The sequence below is a fragment of the Centropristis striata genome, chromosome 7, assembly GCF_030273125.1.
Source record: "Centropristis striata isolate RG_2023a ecotype Rhode Island chromosome 7, C.striata_1.0, whole genome shotgun sequence".
In the NCBI taxonomy this organism is placed as follows: Eukaryota; Metazoa; Chordata; class Actinopteri; order Perciformes; family Serranidae; genus Centropristis; species Centropristis striata.
In genome coordinates, this window is record NC_081523.1 from 28,803,978 (window position 1) to 28,821,163 (window position 17,186).

The 17,186-nt window shown below is 39.6% G+C and overlaps 1 protein-coding gene across 1 annotated transcript in view; it reads left to right on the plus strand.

The window, feature by feature from the left end:
• The first annotated feature begins 2,288 nt into the window (after positions 1–2,288).
• zdhhc8b (zinc finger DHHC-type palmitoyltransferase 8b) overlaps positions 2,289–17,186 on the plus strand; it is a 74,185-nt gene continuing 59,287 nt past the window's right edge. The window contains exon 1 of the mRNA XM_059336659.1: positions 2,289–2,586. Coding sequence (XP_059192642.1) covers positions 2,483–2,586 — 104 coding nt within the window. The 5' untranslated portion in view covers positions 2,289–2,482. The remainder of the gene's footprint in view (positions 2,587–17,186) is intronic.

Here is a 17,186-nt window from a genome sequence, read left to right on the forward strand (position 1 = left end):
TGAACAAATTCCTTACTTATTGTATCCACTCCTCCACCTCTTCTCTCTTTTTTTTCATTTAATGAACTTTAAGGTTGTACATACAAACAACTGTACATAGAACAGCAGACAAGGGCTCCAATATATATGTGTCAACAGAAATAAATAAATAATAAATCAATCACAGTAAATTAAGGTTATTAATAGTAATGCCGGTAAATTTTAAAAAGTCATAATCATCATCATTAATAAATAAATAAAAAAATGCAGGAAAGGGGAAAACAACAACAACAAAAAACAAACAGAACAGAATGTAAATACATTATTCTTCTTTGAAAAACCTCTCACATATATCTGTGGATGGAGTGCTTTGTTTAGTGCCAATTAGTGTAAGGGATTCCATGTACTCTTTAAACTCATGCAAGAAACTTCTAAAGTTGGGTGAAGTTTTGGAGTATTTGCATTTGTGTATGTGAAATTTGCCATACAAAATAAAAAGGTTTGTAATAAAGGCGATGCCATTTTCTCCATGGACAAAATACATTATCACACTTCTGCAGTCAATTAAGACGTTTATCTTGATTTTACACACTATATATTGTCACACTGTTAAAAATAATCGCCTAAGTAATTTTTTGTCAAAATTGTTTTTTTTTTGCCTAAATCATCTCCTCATGATGCCGGCCACCTATGGTAAAATCGCCTGCATCCTCAGTTGATCAGATCATGTGATTTCACCCCTTTAAGATAATGGCCTATGTCAAGTGTGTGACTTAAGCAGATTAATTATGCCTAAATCAAAATAAAATGTGACTTAGGCAATTTTTTGAACATGCCTTTATGACTTAAGCAAGATATGGTAACACTTTATTTGGAAGGTGTCTACAGAGTGACATGAGCATGTTATAAACATGACATGGGATGTGTCATGAACATTAATGACACTTTGAAGTAACATTAATGCTCATGATACTTGTCATGTCATGTTTCTGACAGGCTTGTGTGACTCTTATGTAGACACCTTCAAAATAAAGTGTTACCATATCTTGCTTAAGTCACAAAGGCATGTTCAAAAAATTGCCTAAGTCATTTATTTATCTTAAGTTACATAATTTACACACAGTGTTATTACTATGCCAATAGCCACCCTTTGTTACATCCTTTTTGAGTGAAATGATCAATAAATGTCATATGTTACACTTTTGGTGAAGTTTTTTGTGTTTCCTGCAAAACTTGAAAAAATTAGTTAGGCGATTATTTTAACAGGGTGACGATATTGTTCAAGTTGAGTCCAGAAATTGATAGATTGGGTACAGTGGTAGAATAAATGAGTTAAGGTTTCTGGTTCCATATTGCAAAAACTGCATTTGTTTTCAATATTAAAAAATTTAGAGAAATATAAATTTGTTGGATATATAGTGTGTAAAAGTTTGATGTGAACCTTCCACCTCTTGTCTCTCACTTGACTTTCTGTCCATTTGCCTCCTTCCGCAGCCATGACGACTTCCGCTCCTCACCCCGCCCGAGACAAATCAGTTGTATCCTAATATGAGCCACTTGAGGGCGCTCTAATCCCTAAATCCAGACAAGTAACTACAGCGAAGAGTAGTCCTCTGCGCTCTGTAAGCACTATCAAATCCATTCAACATGCTTCATTTCAGTGGGGCCAAATCACTGACATTCAGAAATGATTTTCAATTTAAAACAGCAAAAATCAACAATAATTTCTGGAAGATTCCAACTCTTACAGAAGCTTTACGCTGCCCCTGAAAGAGGACAGTGGCTGTCATGAGTTCATTTTAGCAACTTAACTTTCACTTTAATAAAGGTCCGATGGTATACAATAACATAACCGAATTTAAGAGTTGAAGTCGACTCTTTGTAAAACCATTTATGTCTGGTTTGTCAATGCGTGTGTGCTAATAGGAAAACAAAGCAACATTAAACTGCAAGAATCTCAATTAAGTTTGGTGTTGCACTCTCCGCTGAGACAACACTGCCTGAAGAGCAGCTTCCAAAAAGATTAAACAGCTAGTTTTCTTAACTTTGAGAGACATTTGATATTAAATTCATTTAGCAAGGGTGGCATAGTCGTGCATATACATAGACAAAGTATATATAAAAACTGGCGGAATCTCCAGGATAAAAAAAAGCGCGTGCAAGGTGACTAATGCTTTCCTACGAAATGCAAGCTAATCAACATTATAGCTCCGTTAATTTTCTTGTGAAGACACTTGCAGGGTTTGCTCACAGGCTCCACCTTTCCAAGCGGTTCAGTGACCTCACCAGTGGGCTGGATTGTAAGGGTGGGATTTCCAGGCTTCCAGTGAGCTCTGTGTATTCCTGCCTCTCTATCTTAGGATCTATGCGGCTTCAACGACAGCAAAGACGGAACGGTTGTATCTTTAATAGCCACAGAAAGGCCTATATATTGCACATTGGATCTTTTTTCTACATGCGAATCCAATCGGAATAAATAATTGAGGAATGTGGAAATTACAGAATGCCCAACAGCGCTGGAAAGAGATTTAAACCCACCAAATACATCCCAGTGTCCACTGCTGCCACACTCCTTGTGGGATCGACCACTTTATTTTTCGTTTTCACGTAAGTTTGCATCGCTTCTTGTTCTCATTCGTTGCATGCCGGGATTTTCCCAACACCGTGTGTCCCCAGATTACACCGGCAGGAGTGGATTTGCAGCTCGAAGTTTGCATGGGTGGATTCAGTCACTTAGGTGGAAGAAGTGATTTTGTAGGAGTGTATTTTTCCCAACGGGGGATCTCGCAGCGGGTCTGGACTGGGTTATAGCCTTATCCACTGCCGTCATGTGCAGCCTCGGACAGACCATTCAGCCGTTATACTTGCAAGAGAAACTTCTAATAAAGCATGCAAGTTTAACAGCGATATAGTCGTGCAGGAGACCACATCTTAGGCCGCACATACTCACTTTCCATTGATGAAATGCCGCAGGCAGTTGTTGATAGAATTAAAATGGTTGCATTGGCCCAGCAGGCGGTTGTGTATTGTGATTCATGCTCACTCAGCTGATAGTTACAGTGGATCACACAACCCATCAAGAAGCATTATAATCACACTAAGCCTGGGGCTTCCAAAGTCCTGCAGGAGTCCCCTGCTAGGTTTTCTTGCATCTGCCACCATGTCTCACCTAATGTGTACAGTACTTTAGGTTTGCCCATAGAGGAAATGAGCATTATGGCTAATCTCTGACCAAGGCCAACAGGTCCCTACTTTATAAAAATCATATTTTGAGTCACTTTAAGTGAAATTCTATGTTCTGACAAGTAGGTGACAGTGGTTCATCCACACCAGCTGCAATCAGGATGATTACAGCCAGCAACCCCCCCATCTGATGCATGAGGAAGTTAGTGCTATGGATCTAATATAGAGCTGTCGCTGTGGGACGGGAGATAACAGCAGAGAAAGTGATGTGTCTGGTCTGAATCATCGTTCACACATACATCACTAACCCCCAGGTGACTGGATTATCAGTGGAATTATCAACTCAATCTAATATCTGCAAAAACTCCAGAGGGGGGGTTGAAATGGTGTTGGAAACCTTTGACCTGGACAGGGGACTGTAGGGATAGATCATCCGACCTTTAGCCTGTGCATATTGTCAGTCATATTGTCTGCCAGAGTATAAGACTGTTCAATACTGTTACCCATACATTGACTTCAACACTAGTTCCTGAAAGAAACCTTTGTCAATACCAATTTTCTAAAATACATTTTAACAAAAATAAATGAAAACATTACACATTTAGGTTATTAACTATGTGATACACAAACCTTTCGAAATACAACACAAAACAGCAACACACACACACACACACACACACACACATGCACAAACGCACTCTCCCTTCTCTGTGCATAACAGTGTTTTTCCTGTTTTTCTCTATGATGTAGCCAATCACCAGCATTATTAAATCTTTGCACAAGCATGCTGCATGCTTATTGGCTCACTGACGTTAAAGAGATTTACTCATTAGGAATTGAAATTTGGTATTAAATGACAAGGCATTTTTCAATACTGACGTTTGGTACCCAGCTCTAATGTGAACATGTTGTGTGTCGATGTCACTTTATTTGCATAATAAGCCATTGTTATTGTTTCTAATACATTTTTTTTACTTAATATGTCTCCAATTAATTGATGATCTATGGTTGTGTGTGTTTGTACCATGAAATAATTGATTGCTTTTTGACACATCTGTATTAGATTAAAAAATCAGATACTGAATTGTGTTCTTCATTTGTATGGACAAGAAAATGCATGAGGACACAGAAAATGCTTAAGCTGCACCCTGAGTGGTTTTGCACTCTCAGTCTCAGGTCAATGACCGAGACTGAAGGAAACATATGGTGTTTGTGGGTTGCATCGGTAGGGTGGATTGTAGCTTTAAAAAGTCCCAGCAGCCCTTGGTGTACTGTCTAGAGCTTTGCATAAACAAATGGCCTGATTTACAAGCCTTTGTGTTGAATGGATGTGTTATGATTTAATAAGAGATCTGCATTTCAGTCACATTGTTTTCAAATAGATCTGCTGCCCCGAGTTGTTTTTAAAAAAAAAATATTAGTTGTTCTTTTGCTGAGATTCAATCTACACATTAAGGTTCATCCCCCCAGCAGATGGTTCAAGGGTGAGGATTAAGACTTTACTCTGTTGTTCCTTCATTTCCCAGTAAAAGGTCCGGAGGATTGAGTCATATATAATGGAACCCCCTGGGGAGCAGTGCGCATCCAAACTAGGCCATGTCTCTTCATTGTCATACACGCATGGTCCATCATGTTGAAGGCAGTTTGACATCGTCTTTGGCCAGACTGTTCTTATGAATGTTTTGTTTTGTTTCTTACAGAAAAAATAATGTCCTGAAATACAAAATAATGTCCCATGTTCCTAAAGGGTGGGTGGGCCAAACAAACCCTGGCTTCCAACCAGGAGACAGGTGTTCATGTCCATTCCGACATTATGTACGGAAGTAGTTTGTTAACCCTAACCCTGTCCTTCTTTCTTTACCCTAAACAAGTAGTTTTCAAGCCTGACCCGAACAAATTCAGAAGTTCTGTTTCACAATGTTAACAACTTGTTTAAAATAGCGACTGGTAATATTTCGTTGGTTATCATACAAATTCCGATGCATTTTGTTTTGTAGGAAATCATACAAACCCGTTGATGAGAATATGTTGCTTTGACTGTAAAGCTACACATTTACACTGCAAACTATAGAACAGTGGTATGATATCCTCCTTTTCTTGGCCAGAATAACATGCAAGTACAAAAGTAGAAACATTTTCCATTTCTATGTCGCCAACTTTATTTGGCAGCCACAAATTTTAAGCATTCAAGGGTTAAAATTAAAGACTTGTCTCTCAGATACACTCGTGTACAGCAGAGTGCCAGGGACACAAGTCTTTTTTTATTCCTAGGCCGCAGTGTGCTAAAGGTCTCACTGTTGCCAGCAGGCCACTTGGTGTCATATGGGTAATGGGGGATGAGACTTTGAGCCAGCATTGGCACACACGCGCACACACACACACACACACACACACACACAAACAGACTGTCCATGGTGTGTTACTGTGTTTGGCTTACTGACGCCTGACAGTTTGTGTTTCCCACAGAGATTGAATTAGAACACATTAGTACAGAATTATTTATATCTCCACAGCATGGCCACAACTCATCACAAAAGTACTGATGATAAATTAAGCTTTTAGTCATGGTTTAGCCATCATAGTATTATCCCAGCCTTATCTGGGTCTATGACGAGATTCTATTATACAGTAGCTTAGACCTCTCGCTGTGTCTAAATTTGTCCCAGCTCTGTACGGCTGCACTGAAGAGGCTTTCTTTAACCTTTGTTAATTCCTCAAGATGGCTTCATCACTGCCCTTGCCAAAAGGATAACCTGTTCAGGAAACAGAAGTGCCAGGCTGGCCATTATCTTTCCTGGCTAAGCCTAATCATTCATATTTAGGAGTATGTATGGATAGATGTGTGGAAACCATCAATTGATCATCTGGACAAGACCTCCGTTCAGCAGTTTTTGCTGCGTGTAGTTGAATTATGAGAGAGGTAGTGAGTGGTGGAGCCACAGTCACCAGGCTTAGAACAGGCCTGACAGGAATCTAATCTTCAGCTTCCACATCTGTTTCCTCCTTTTCACTGTACGTCCATTGAGTCAGACTTCATTCAGATCCTACCGAATGCTTTGTTTTACATTTGTGCTACAATCAGAGGTTCTTGTAGAGGTTTTTAAAGGTATTTTCCGATTTTAGTTTAGAGAGTGCAGAGTTGTGGAAAGGATGATAAGCAAGCGGCCCTATACTTAGGTTCTATATCTTGGTACATATTTTACACCCTAAACTCTTAAATATAGAACCATTTTACAAGGTTATTTATATAGAACCTCTGTACATAGTTAACTAATTAACACAGTACAAGAAGTTTCTGTTTTCCCACCACAAGTATGGTAGTATAGCAGAAGTGTAGCATTCCTCTGGTAATGTAAGAAATAAGGACACAGAGAGATTCAAAGAAAAGGTTGTCAGGAGAAGATTGAGCATTAAATATTTCTTAATTGAAAAGGATTTTCAGTAACATTTATTGGCTATAGTTTAATTAGTTGCATTTTATTAAGCAGTGTTAACCAAATACATGGCTACATATGGCTAATGTTAGCTAGCATTAATGTTAGCCTATTGACATTCTTGATGCTGCTGAGTTACCCACCTAATTTATTAAGCATCATTACAGTACAGGGAGCTTGGGATTTTTAGTTGTTTAGCATAGCCTACAATAGCTAAGAGATAAACTAATTAGCTTGCTAATAGTTTAATTCATGCAAATACATTATGTTGCCATGTTATAACTCCACTAAAGAAACAGATGGTTAACATTCAATAGAATTGTGTGATTGATTGAAAACCTGAGCTAGCTAAACTTAGGTTACTGCAGACAGCATTTAGGCACAGGACAGTAGTGCTCCTCTCCAGCTGTTATCAGATGTGTTGGTAATGTCAGCACCCACATTGTTTAAGTAGCAAATGTACTCCATTTGCTACTTGGTCTTAAAATCAGGTGTGATCAGACAAGTTGCTTTCTTGAGGCAGCACCTGATCTAAAGTCAATGGAGCAGTATTTTCTTGTAATTTCAAGGGCACATTGTTTAGACAGTGAGATGCGGCTACATGGGCGGATTCACAATGTGCGTACACTCTGATTGTTACATACACAGGGAAGTGAAGCAATGCTCCTCAGATAAATAGGTTATCAGTGTATTTGCTTATATTCAGTCAAATAGAGTTGTTAATGTGACAGAATTCTGAGTCAGCTGCGGCAGAAAAAAACGCTTGCTTCTCCAAATTCGCCATTGAATGGGAAATGACACTCTGATTGACTTAATTTATGTTATGCCCAAAACACACCTGTGATTAACTTAGAGACTAAATTAACTCATTGTACCTTACCTTGCTTCCAGAGTATACTCTGTTTTTACTTGCAAAACTGGAATTGAACACGCCCTAAATGTACTTATACCGTGCACCTTAGACCAGGTGCTACAGATTGTTTAAATATTACTCTCAGTGTCACCAGCCCCTCTTCACTCAGTTGTATGTGACGTCATAGTTTTCTGTCTTATTAATTGGAGGTCTAAAACCATAATTGAATGGCGGTTCATTGATCCTAATCCGTGTCCTGTGTGTGATTATGCATGCTGAGCTGCTGTCGTCTTTTTGTCAAGGGGTTCGGTAAACAAGCTTGTAACCATTAATGCCTCACTGCTTGGTATTAGTGTCCATTAGAGCCAGTTTGCCTTCCTCCTGTGTGGTGTTAGTGGCTTCGAGGCGCCCTCTGTTTGACTGTAGTTAAACTAATTGTTGGTTTAATCTGTCCTGTTTTGCTTGGTGTGGGAGCCAGACCATCTTGGCTGCCTGTTTTAAATATTGCTTTAATGACATTGGGACTGATTTGTGTTTAGTTTGTTTATTTAAATGTGTGATGGAGAATGTGTTGCAAACTACCAATTGACATGTTATGAATGTATCCTTGCAGCTCTTTCAGTGCCTCTGCTCATGAACAAGCATCTATCAAAGCTAGAAACCAGAGCGTCTTAGACTCCCTGGTGTGATACTCATGCAGAGCATACTGAGAAATGAACAGGACTTTTGTGACATGCTTGCACAACTTTAACCTCCAAGTAAGCTTTACTAAAATATTCAGAGACTCCCACGAGAGCAGGAAATTTTAGCTCTTAAGGCAAGCTCATCACTATTCGTCTTCAACTCCTACTCATCTTGCCACCAGAAACATTTGCTTTAAATATTACTATTCTCACTCGCTGTCACAGAACTAAGTTTCAACCCCTCTGCTGAGTTGGATAAGGAACGATCATGTCCTCATGTCACACAGCGGATAAAACTTGATTATCTTGAGGGGGCCAGAAGTGGCTGGTAGATGTACACCAAGGCCAAAATATTCCCTCTGTCTATTCATAAAATCCACATGGCACAGACTTCTGGTTTGTCAAGATAACTGCTGTATTTTTTTCACTGGGGATAAAACCAGTGGCAGGTCTGTGCGCTGTGGCTACCTTTGTCAGATTAGATAACGCTGTAATTTCCTCTGTAGGTCCTCATCCATCAGCACCTTGGAGTGAGGATTTGGAGATTGACATTTGCAGTGCAGGGTCGTGTCACTTCTGGTCTGAGATGGTACTTTACATGACAGGCAATAATGAATTGAGATGGGGCTCGTATTTCTCTTTGAGATAATGATGAAGATAAGGCCACAAAAAGCTCATTATTATTATTATTATTATTATTATTATTATTATTTTACATTACAGTCTTATTGCTTTTGACAGCATATTTAGCTTGTGTGCTGATTTATAGTTAATCTTCATTCATATTGTGGTTTATGGTTTACCACAAGGCACATTTCCAACCTGTAGGATCATTACAGATGGTAGACCAATCCCCTGCTCCAGCAGCTTCACAGCATTAAAGGATAATTTCAGTTTATTTCGGCCTGATGTATTTCCCATAAATGTGGCTATTGTGGCTTAATGGGTTGTGCTAACTTTGCACTCTCCACTTCATGCAGAGATTTTTAGAAATAAGTACTGTCATTTTTTATGACATGAATATCAACACTTATAGGAAATATGCCAGCTTGTAATAAGCCTAGACTTCCTTTAAAGGCACAATGAGTAGGATTTGTCTGTAGCGGTTTGTAAACACATCATTTAAAGTTACCTCTGCAGCTCAACAACAACTAATTAGTCAGCAAGTAAGGATGCAAATAATTAACTGTGTAACCGCTAACCAACAATAAGAATTGTGACCAAGTAATGCTATCAGTTAAACATGTTTTTCTTTTATGGAGGCAACACGTGCAACCACATCTGACTTTTATTGGAGTAACTTATTGGAGAGCTCTTTTTTTCTGCTTAGTTTGTAGCTTTTACGACCAACTCCATGATAATGCACGCAACTCCAGGCTGTGCGACACGGAACGTAGTGTCAACTCACCCAAGTTAACTGGGACTCCATTGCCTTCCATCAAGTTTAGTTACCTTCAGTCTAGCTAGCTAATAGGCATAGTATTGGTATGCAGACTGAAGAATTTAGCTGAGCTTTCCGAGCTTCCGTCATAGATGACACTAACTACAGTGCCAGCCAGGCCACCCCCAGAAACCTCCCTATACCCAGCAAAATGAAAAGAATCAAGAAAATATAGGAAGAATACAGAATATCTGTAGATACAGACGACACCACGCGATTCTAGCGGGTCATAGTGATGATTGACAGGGATTCATTTTGTCTGAGTCTATACTTTTTTTTTTTTTAGGATACCCTACTCATTGTGCTTTCAAAGCTGATAGAGCAGCTACATGGTGTGGCAGTCAAAGAACCCGGTTCCACCATAACTGAGTCAAAGTGATTGACTTAATTCAGTGTGAAGTATTTATACTTAAACAGCCTGTCCCTGTGTAAAGTTCCACCCCCAATGTCCTGATTTCATCAATACAGAAGTAAAACTCTTTTGAAGTTGGGTTTCTTTGATACCATCATGTAACATCAATCTGAGCTTCTTTCTATTTAAGTCCATCAGCACTGGGTTGATTTCCATTTGTAATGTGTAAAATTAAAATTCAGACACAGAACTATAGTTATTATGCACATACACTGGTTAAGAGCAGTGAGTCCCGAGTGGTGTTCAGGGGCCTTAGGGGTCCTTGAGAGAATTGCAGAGTCTCTAAATGAAACGGAGTTCAGTACAACAGCATTCATTTGATCTTCTTGATATATGCCAGCTGCTTTGTGTGAGCTCAAGGCACCACTATAACTAATTATAGCCTTATAGAACCACGAGATGTAGACTTCTCTAGTTTTAAGTCTTTAGTGACTGATGTAATTCTCAAATGTTTGAGTAGCTTTATGTGCAACTTTAACATTAAAAAAGATGTCATGTTGCTTCTGTGGTGGAAAATATAGATGGCATACTATAAATGTTTGATCAGCCACACTCATTCACTGCATTTGCAGGCAAAAGTTATTTTGCAATTAGTATCGAATAAATGTCCGTGGGAGTAAGTTTCATATTGTTGCAACACATGCAATGACTTTGATCTATTGTGTTGTGTCTATTGTATATCATGAGGAAAATGCAAGTAGCGATAATCTTGGAAGGATTCTGTTGATGCTTTAAACAGTTCAAACTACGGAGACAGCAGGATAACTAATGGTGTTACTCTAGTGGAGCTCAACATGCCTGAATCCATTCGTTGCTCACGTATTTTTAGATGCTGTCTGTTTGACGGTGATGTGGTCAAATAAGAGTTTCAGACAAATGTCTTGATCTAATAATGATCTACCAAGTGTGTTTCTTAAGGGACTTCTGAATGGGACTCTATTGGCTAATACATCCAACACGCTCACAAACTAGTTGTGTCCGCCCTGGCAGGGAACTGCCGTATATTTGTCGAGCCAAGGTATGTCCAGCTGTTGTGTCCCCTCAGAGTAAAGCTGTGGAGTTGTGGTTCTCATTGGGGTCAGGAGTCCAACAGAGGGCCTTTAAACAGGGTTCCTACAGGTGCTGGAAATCCTTGAAATTTAGATTATATTGGATGGCAAGTCTACACATTTTAAACCGGAAGCTTTGTTGTGTTAAACTTTTTTGTCACCCTTCTGCAGAATGTTTATTGCACATTCACATCTATGTGATTAAGTGAAATCATCAGTATACTGTGTGTACTTTATAGACTATGTCGACTAATGGCGTAGATGATTGACAGAAAAATATTCACTAACTATTTTGATAATTGATTAATCATTGAAGTAATTTCTCATGCAAAAAAAAAAAACAGAACATACATAGACCAAAAGAAAATCATTCTTAGTTGTTAGTTAACATTGTGTGATTGGGCATGGCTCTGGTGCAGGTCTGCGCTTTCTGAGTGCCTTTCTAGTACCATTTGTTGTCTCGATAAAATAATTATGTCTATGGTCACTTTGTGTAGACCATCCTGCACTCCGGCCTAATCAGACCCAACCTGTAGTACATGCCAGTGGTCAAAGACAAACCTCTCCTGACGAGAAAAGTAATTCTGAACTGCCACCTCATCTTCTCTCCATCAAGGTTCAAGTAGGCCTGAGCAGCAGTCTGCCACCATTGGTATTAGTGAGTGAAAGAGGCCCAGAGAATAAAAGGCCAGGATTTCTAATCTCATTCTGTCCCAGCCCTCCTGTCACTGCTTGACAAGTAGGTTAAGATAATGCTGACAGATCCTCTTCCTCCATCATGCATCCTAGAGCAGGGCAACAGCCTACTCTGCATGCCACACAAACACAAACTGGGGCCAACTTTAAATTACATCAAGCTTCAGGTCAAGGCAAGTTTACCTTGATTTGGTTCCTCTGTAATTTTCAACGAAATCTACATTGCTGCCACCTACACAACAAGATGAGCGGTTATTATGTTGTAAAGGTCCATTTTAATGACCATGTTTTACTAAAGAGTAACAGTTTCCTCTGTTTTGTACATTTTTACAAAAACTTAATGAGAGTCTGAAAATGCAAAGTTGTGTTTCAGTTCTGTTACTGAATCAAATGCATTGTATAATTCCTCACTCTGTATACAATATGTCCCCTAGATTGTGGAAGGATTTAAGTGGTTGTAAACCATTGCTAATTTCCAGTAAAAAAACAATTTGCATAAGACCAGTCTGCAGATTACCAAGATTTATCATAAATGTATAAAAGCATAGACACCCTAATCTGCAACAGCAGGTGATAAATAATCCAAAATGTTCTTAGCATGATTTTCAAGCACATTTCCCTACCAAGCTCTGAAGTTGTGTTTTGCTTGTGCACCCTTTTGTAATATGCGTGAATCAGACACATTTAATGTCTTGAAGAACAAGGAGGAAGTGTCTTAAATTTGTGCAAATGTGACATCTCTCCTCTGAATCAATAGAGTCGGATGCATATTTAGATGAATTTAGTCTCCCACTGCTGTTCGTGACTGTGTTCCTTTCTCTATATCTATTTAAAGTCATTTTGGTTTCTCTGAAGCAGCGACTTTCTGAAGCATTGGTGCTTGCCAAAAAAGTAAATTGTGCCTTGTGATGCCATAGTTGAGCTAAATGGATCCATGTGGATTCAGTGCACAGCAGTGTGTGGGCGAAAAGTGCGGGAAAGTGCAGCGAGGTGCTCCCAGAGTTTGCTATTCTCCACCGCCCTCCCAACAGCCGAATAAATTGAGGCCGCCTGGAAAGTCTCCTCTTGGGGAACATGTGGGATTAATTTAGACCTCCAGCCGCTCCCTCCAAGGGTGTCTCCACCCTGCTTCCCCTCGTGTTGTTTTGCTAGAGGGAGACCATGACTGGTAATAAGTAGAAACAGAGTTCTATGTCTTAACACCCTCCACTGGAGTGGCTCTTTGAGACATCAAGGAGTCTGTTGCAAGGCGAGGCTCCCAGTGTTTACAAGAGTGAAGCAGTGTCCATCCCTGGGACACAGAGGAAGACAGGCAGATTGACTTTGTGATTATAGGGGCAGGTCTTCCACATCTTTGCCACTTTTTTGAAGTAAGTGGCTTTAGAAGTCTGTGGAGATGAGTGGGCACAGCAAACAAAACCACTAATGAGCTATCGTAGACCAATCCAGATATCAACATTTTAGAAATGTTGGAATACTGCACCCCTAAAATGATCATTTGTAGTGATCTCTCCAGCTTTTCCAAGCTCATTTAGATTTTTGACCCTCAACTTTATCCTTTTGGTGAACTCACAACTCTCACAGGCTTTTTTCCCCCCTTTGTTTTTTTTGTTTTTTTAAGTATCCACAGCAGGTAGTTTTCAATCAAAAAGCCCCCAAAAACCTAGTTTATACCTTCAGATAAAGTTAACGACTAGCTGGTGAACATAGAGGAGAAGTTAGCAGCAGAGAGCCATATATTTCACCTAGGAGTTGGTGGAGACCAAAACAGAGCTAAAAAAGATTGGACTAATGGCACATTGGACTTATAGTCATTAGTTGTTTAGCATTCATTTCAAGCTGTATTTCTAATACAGCTTGAAATGAATGCTAATGTTTCTTTTGTTGGCTCAAAAATAACTTAATGCAAGTTTAATAAAAAACAACAACTTTAAACGTAATAGTTTTTGGCAAATATGATATAATGATAATATATTCTGAGACATAACACTCTGATTTTCGTCTGATCTGCTTGTCTGAGGTGACATTCTATAAATACAAGTGGGCGCTCTCCTCTTTGAAGCCGTGGATCCTGGGGGCTCCAGCCAGGCTTGCCTCTGTTAGACTTTCACCCAGTCCCTTTGTAGTTCACTGTAGATGTAACGTTATCCTGTCATGTCTGTCACACGCCATTATTTCACACCTATCTGGACACTTTCTGAATAGGCATTCGTTTTGTATTAATATTTATTAGAGTTTAACCTGCCAAATGTCATGTACATATAGATAGAAGGCCCTTTCTTGGTCATAAAGCTGTATATAAATATATACAGGTCTTAGCGGCCGCTCCTATAAGAATACAGTTATGTATTTGCTGTGATATCCAGGGAATTGTATTTTTTATAGCTTTTTCAAAAATGGAAAGTGTTTGCCTTCCACACAAGCCTTTTTAGCTTTCATCCACTCTCCATCATCCACTCTCATAGCTGAAATTCTAATAGAACTCGCCTGGCACAAAAACTAATTTGAAAAGGCAAAAGCAGCCTTGTGATTTGTTGTTTTTTATGCTGGGCTAAACAGGTTTGTTTGCCTATTAAATCCCTGTCAATATGTTAAGCTACAGCAAGAATGCAGAAACAGAAAGTAACCTCCAGTGAAGCTTTATCATGAACCAGTTTGGTGGATCGCCTCTGCAACCAGTATCCGTGTTATCCTTTTGCCAAAAGTCTATTTAAAAGAATGACATCATGCTTGAAAGTGAAGATAGTTTGAACAAGGTTTAATTCACAATGGACAAATGCATTCAGCCCTCAGGCCCTCACTTCACTCTCTGTGGATTTCAGGTCCACTTCTACCTAATATACAGTGTCGAGTGTCATATGGAGAGAAATCTCTGCCTCAGTTTGAATCTTGATGCTAGTTTTGAAAGTGTGAACTCAATTTAAAGTTCCAGCTCAGTTCCAATACTTAATACCTTCAAATTTCGTCCCAAATGTCATTTACCTAGTGGTTCTTTTAAAACCAGTCAAAGAGGTTATTATTACACAATTTTACAGACAATATAAAACGTGTGCAGTGATTTATTACCCTGGTGGGGAAGGAAGTTGTTGACCACATTTGTGACAGAGGTAGTACTCTGAACCTTCTGCTGGAGAGCATTACAGCCAGCTCCAAGCTGTAGATTTACTCTGCTACACTGTTTTCTTTGGCCCAGAAGTGTGCAAAATTCTGCAGACAACCCTGCAATCTTTCATGTCCAGCTGATGAAGTCATAGTTTCATTATCTCTGACTGAAAAACAAGGACGGGAAGCAGACAGTTCACTTCACACTCATACTTCTTTGGAGACAGTGATACACATACTGAAACTACTGTACCTCACTTAATTGAAACAATAACAAAGCTGTTCCCTGGCTCTATTAAAGTTATGTACATATAGCTTTTTTCACATTTTGATGTGATACGGGTCCGTTTAATTGGGTGGTCTGGATGTTTTTGTTAGGCAGTGTGCAGAGTGGTTCTGCAGCTCTTGAAATGCGTTGGCTGCATCCTGCCTTATCTCCTCCAGGCTGAGGATGTTTTCTGTTTGTTTTGCCTCTTGTCTCGGAGGAATTGACCTTACCGCATACAGCTACCTAACACAACATTACTATCAAGGCCAACTTGGCCAAGGAGTACAACATTAACTAACAAGGTTACATTTACTTTGTGGGGTTACGTTAGCACTCCAACAACCCAGCACTAATAGAAAGATTACATCAAAAGTGAAAACTAATCAACTAAAAGTGAAAGCTAAGCAGACACAGGGTTTTTCCTCATCATACTTGTAACACTAGCACTAACCTGCTCTACACAGCGATACAAGAACAAGCTGAAGCTGGTGACACTGTTTTCAGCCAACACATGGAGCTAATGTTAGCTTAATTAGCCACTAGCTACTAGATTACCTCTGTATGAAATCAAGAACCCATTCATTTCAGTGGTTTGCCAATTGCAACCATTATTTAAACTGCATATGTGCCAAGTGTGGAAAGCTTGACAGACGTAGCAAGTGTAACTAAGGGAGGCGAGGCTTAGTGAGCGGCCCATTGGCTGGTCGAGATGTAAGACACTGCGCCATGTGGTTGTGTAGCCTCAAATGCTTTAAGTCCTCTATAACAAACTTAAAGTCCAAGGGAAGGAGCTTCATCCTGACTTATCTCTTCCAGGCTGAGGATGTTTTCAGTTTGTTTTGCCTCTTGTTTTGGAGGAATCCATCTCCGATCCCATAGGCTATTGGGCTGATGACATTTCTGGGGTTCCACTGTAGCCAATGGATAGCCAGGCCAGATATCTGGGACAACTTCCTCTTGCGTGTGCTAGTCATTATTGACAGTCTGATTGGCAACTGAGACGCAAGAATGGAGCTGGAGTTGAGGAAAAAATGTCTACAATTGGATTGTTTCACAGTAGCCAGTTTAGCAGTTAGCTAAGCTAATAAAAAGCAAACTCATCGTCTGATAATAGCTGATGAGTTCTGAGATTGCATTTGACCAATGTGTTCCACCGCTTTTGCTCAAAGACTGTTTACCTGCAGTCAAACAAATGTGATTGATCAACCCTACTCAGACTACAAAAAGAAACCAGAATGCTTCCGATACCAAAATCATGTCCCGTTGCCTACAGATTCTCCATTCACAGCCCAACCAATATTATCAGCCAATATTTGCCTATCAGAGTTATATTGGTAAATACTGGTATTTTGTCTGATATGTACTGATATTAACATCAATATTTCTAAAACAGGTTTCTGAGTAACTTTGCATTGTCATATCAGTGCACATTCCAGATAAAAAAATTCACTATCTCGGCTTCAATATTAGTTATCAGTAAATTTTCCCCCTTTAAAGTCAAAACTTCGGCTCTAATTCATATGCAGATATCCATTTATAGAGATTACAGGGGAATTGACTGAACTTTTCCATCTTGAGAGATAAGCTGGAACCTAGAGCCTGACCTTTTTGGCATTACAGATAATGCAGGCTCAGACCTCACACACTGACTATACTGCACAGGCAAAATTGTTCTGTACTGTACTGCAAAATATCAACAGACCTGAAGCCAAATGAACTACAGCAGATCTCTTTCGTGTCGGTGTGTAGAGCACCATGGTTTCCCTGCCATACCACAGTGCCATGCCAAATTTGGATCTCAGTCGGAGTCATAATCCGACCTGCACAAGGTGTTGATCTAATTTAGTGACGTGGCTGCATCCAGTTAGTTCAGCATGCTAAAGCAATTTGATCAGAAGTGACGTGAACAGCAGACTTTGTTGTTCTCAAAGTCTGCACAGCACCCCACCCCCATCACTACTGCCACCATGTGCATTCTCAGCAGTGTGAATAATTACTAAAGTCCTGATTAAACTGCTATGGAACTAAATCCAGCTGATCCCTCAATTGTTTTAATAGTATTCCCCGTTGACATCAGGGCCACACT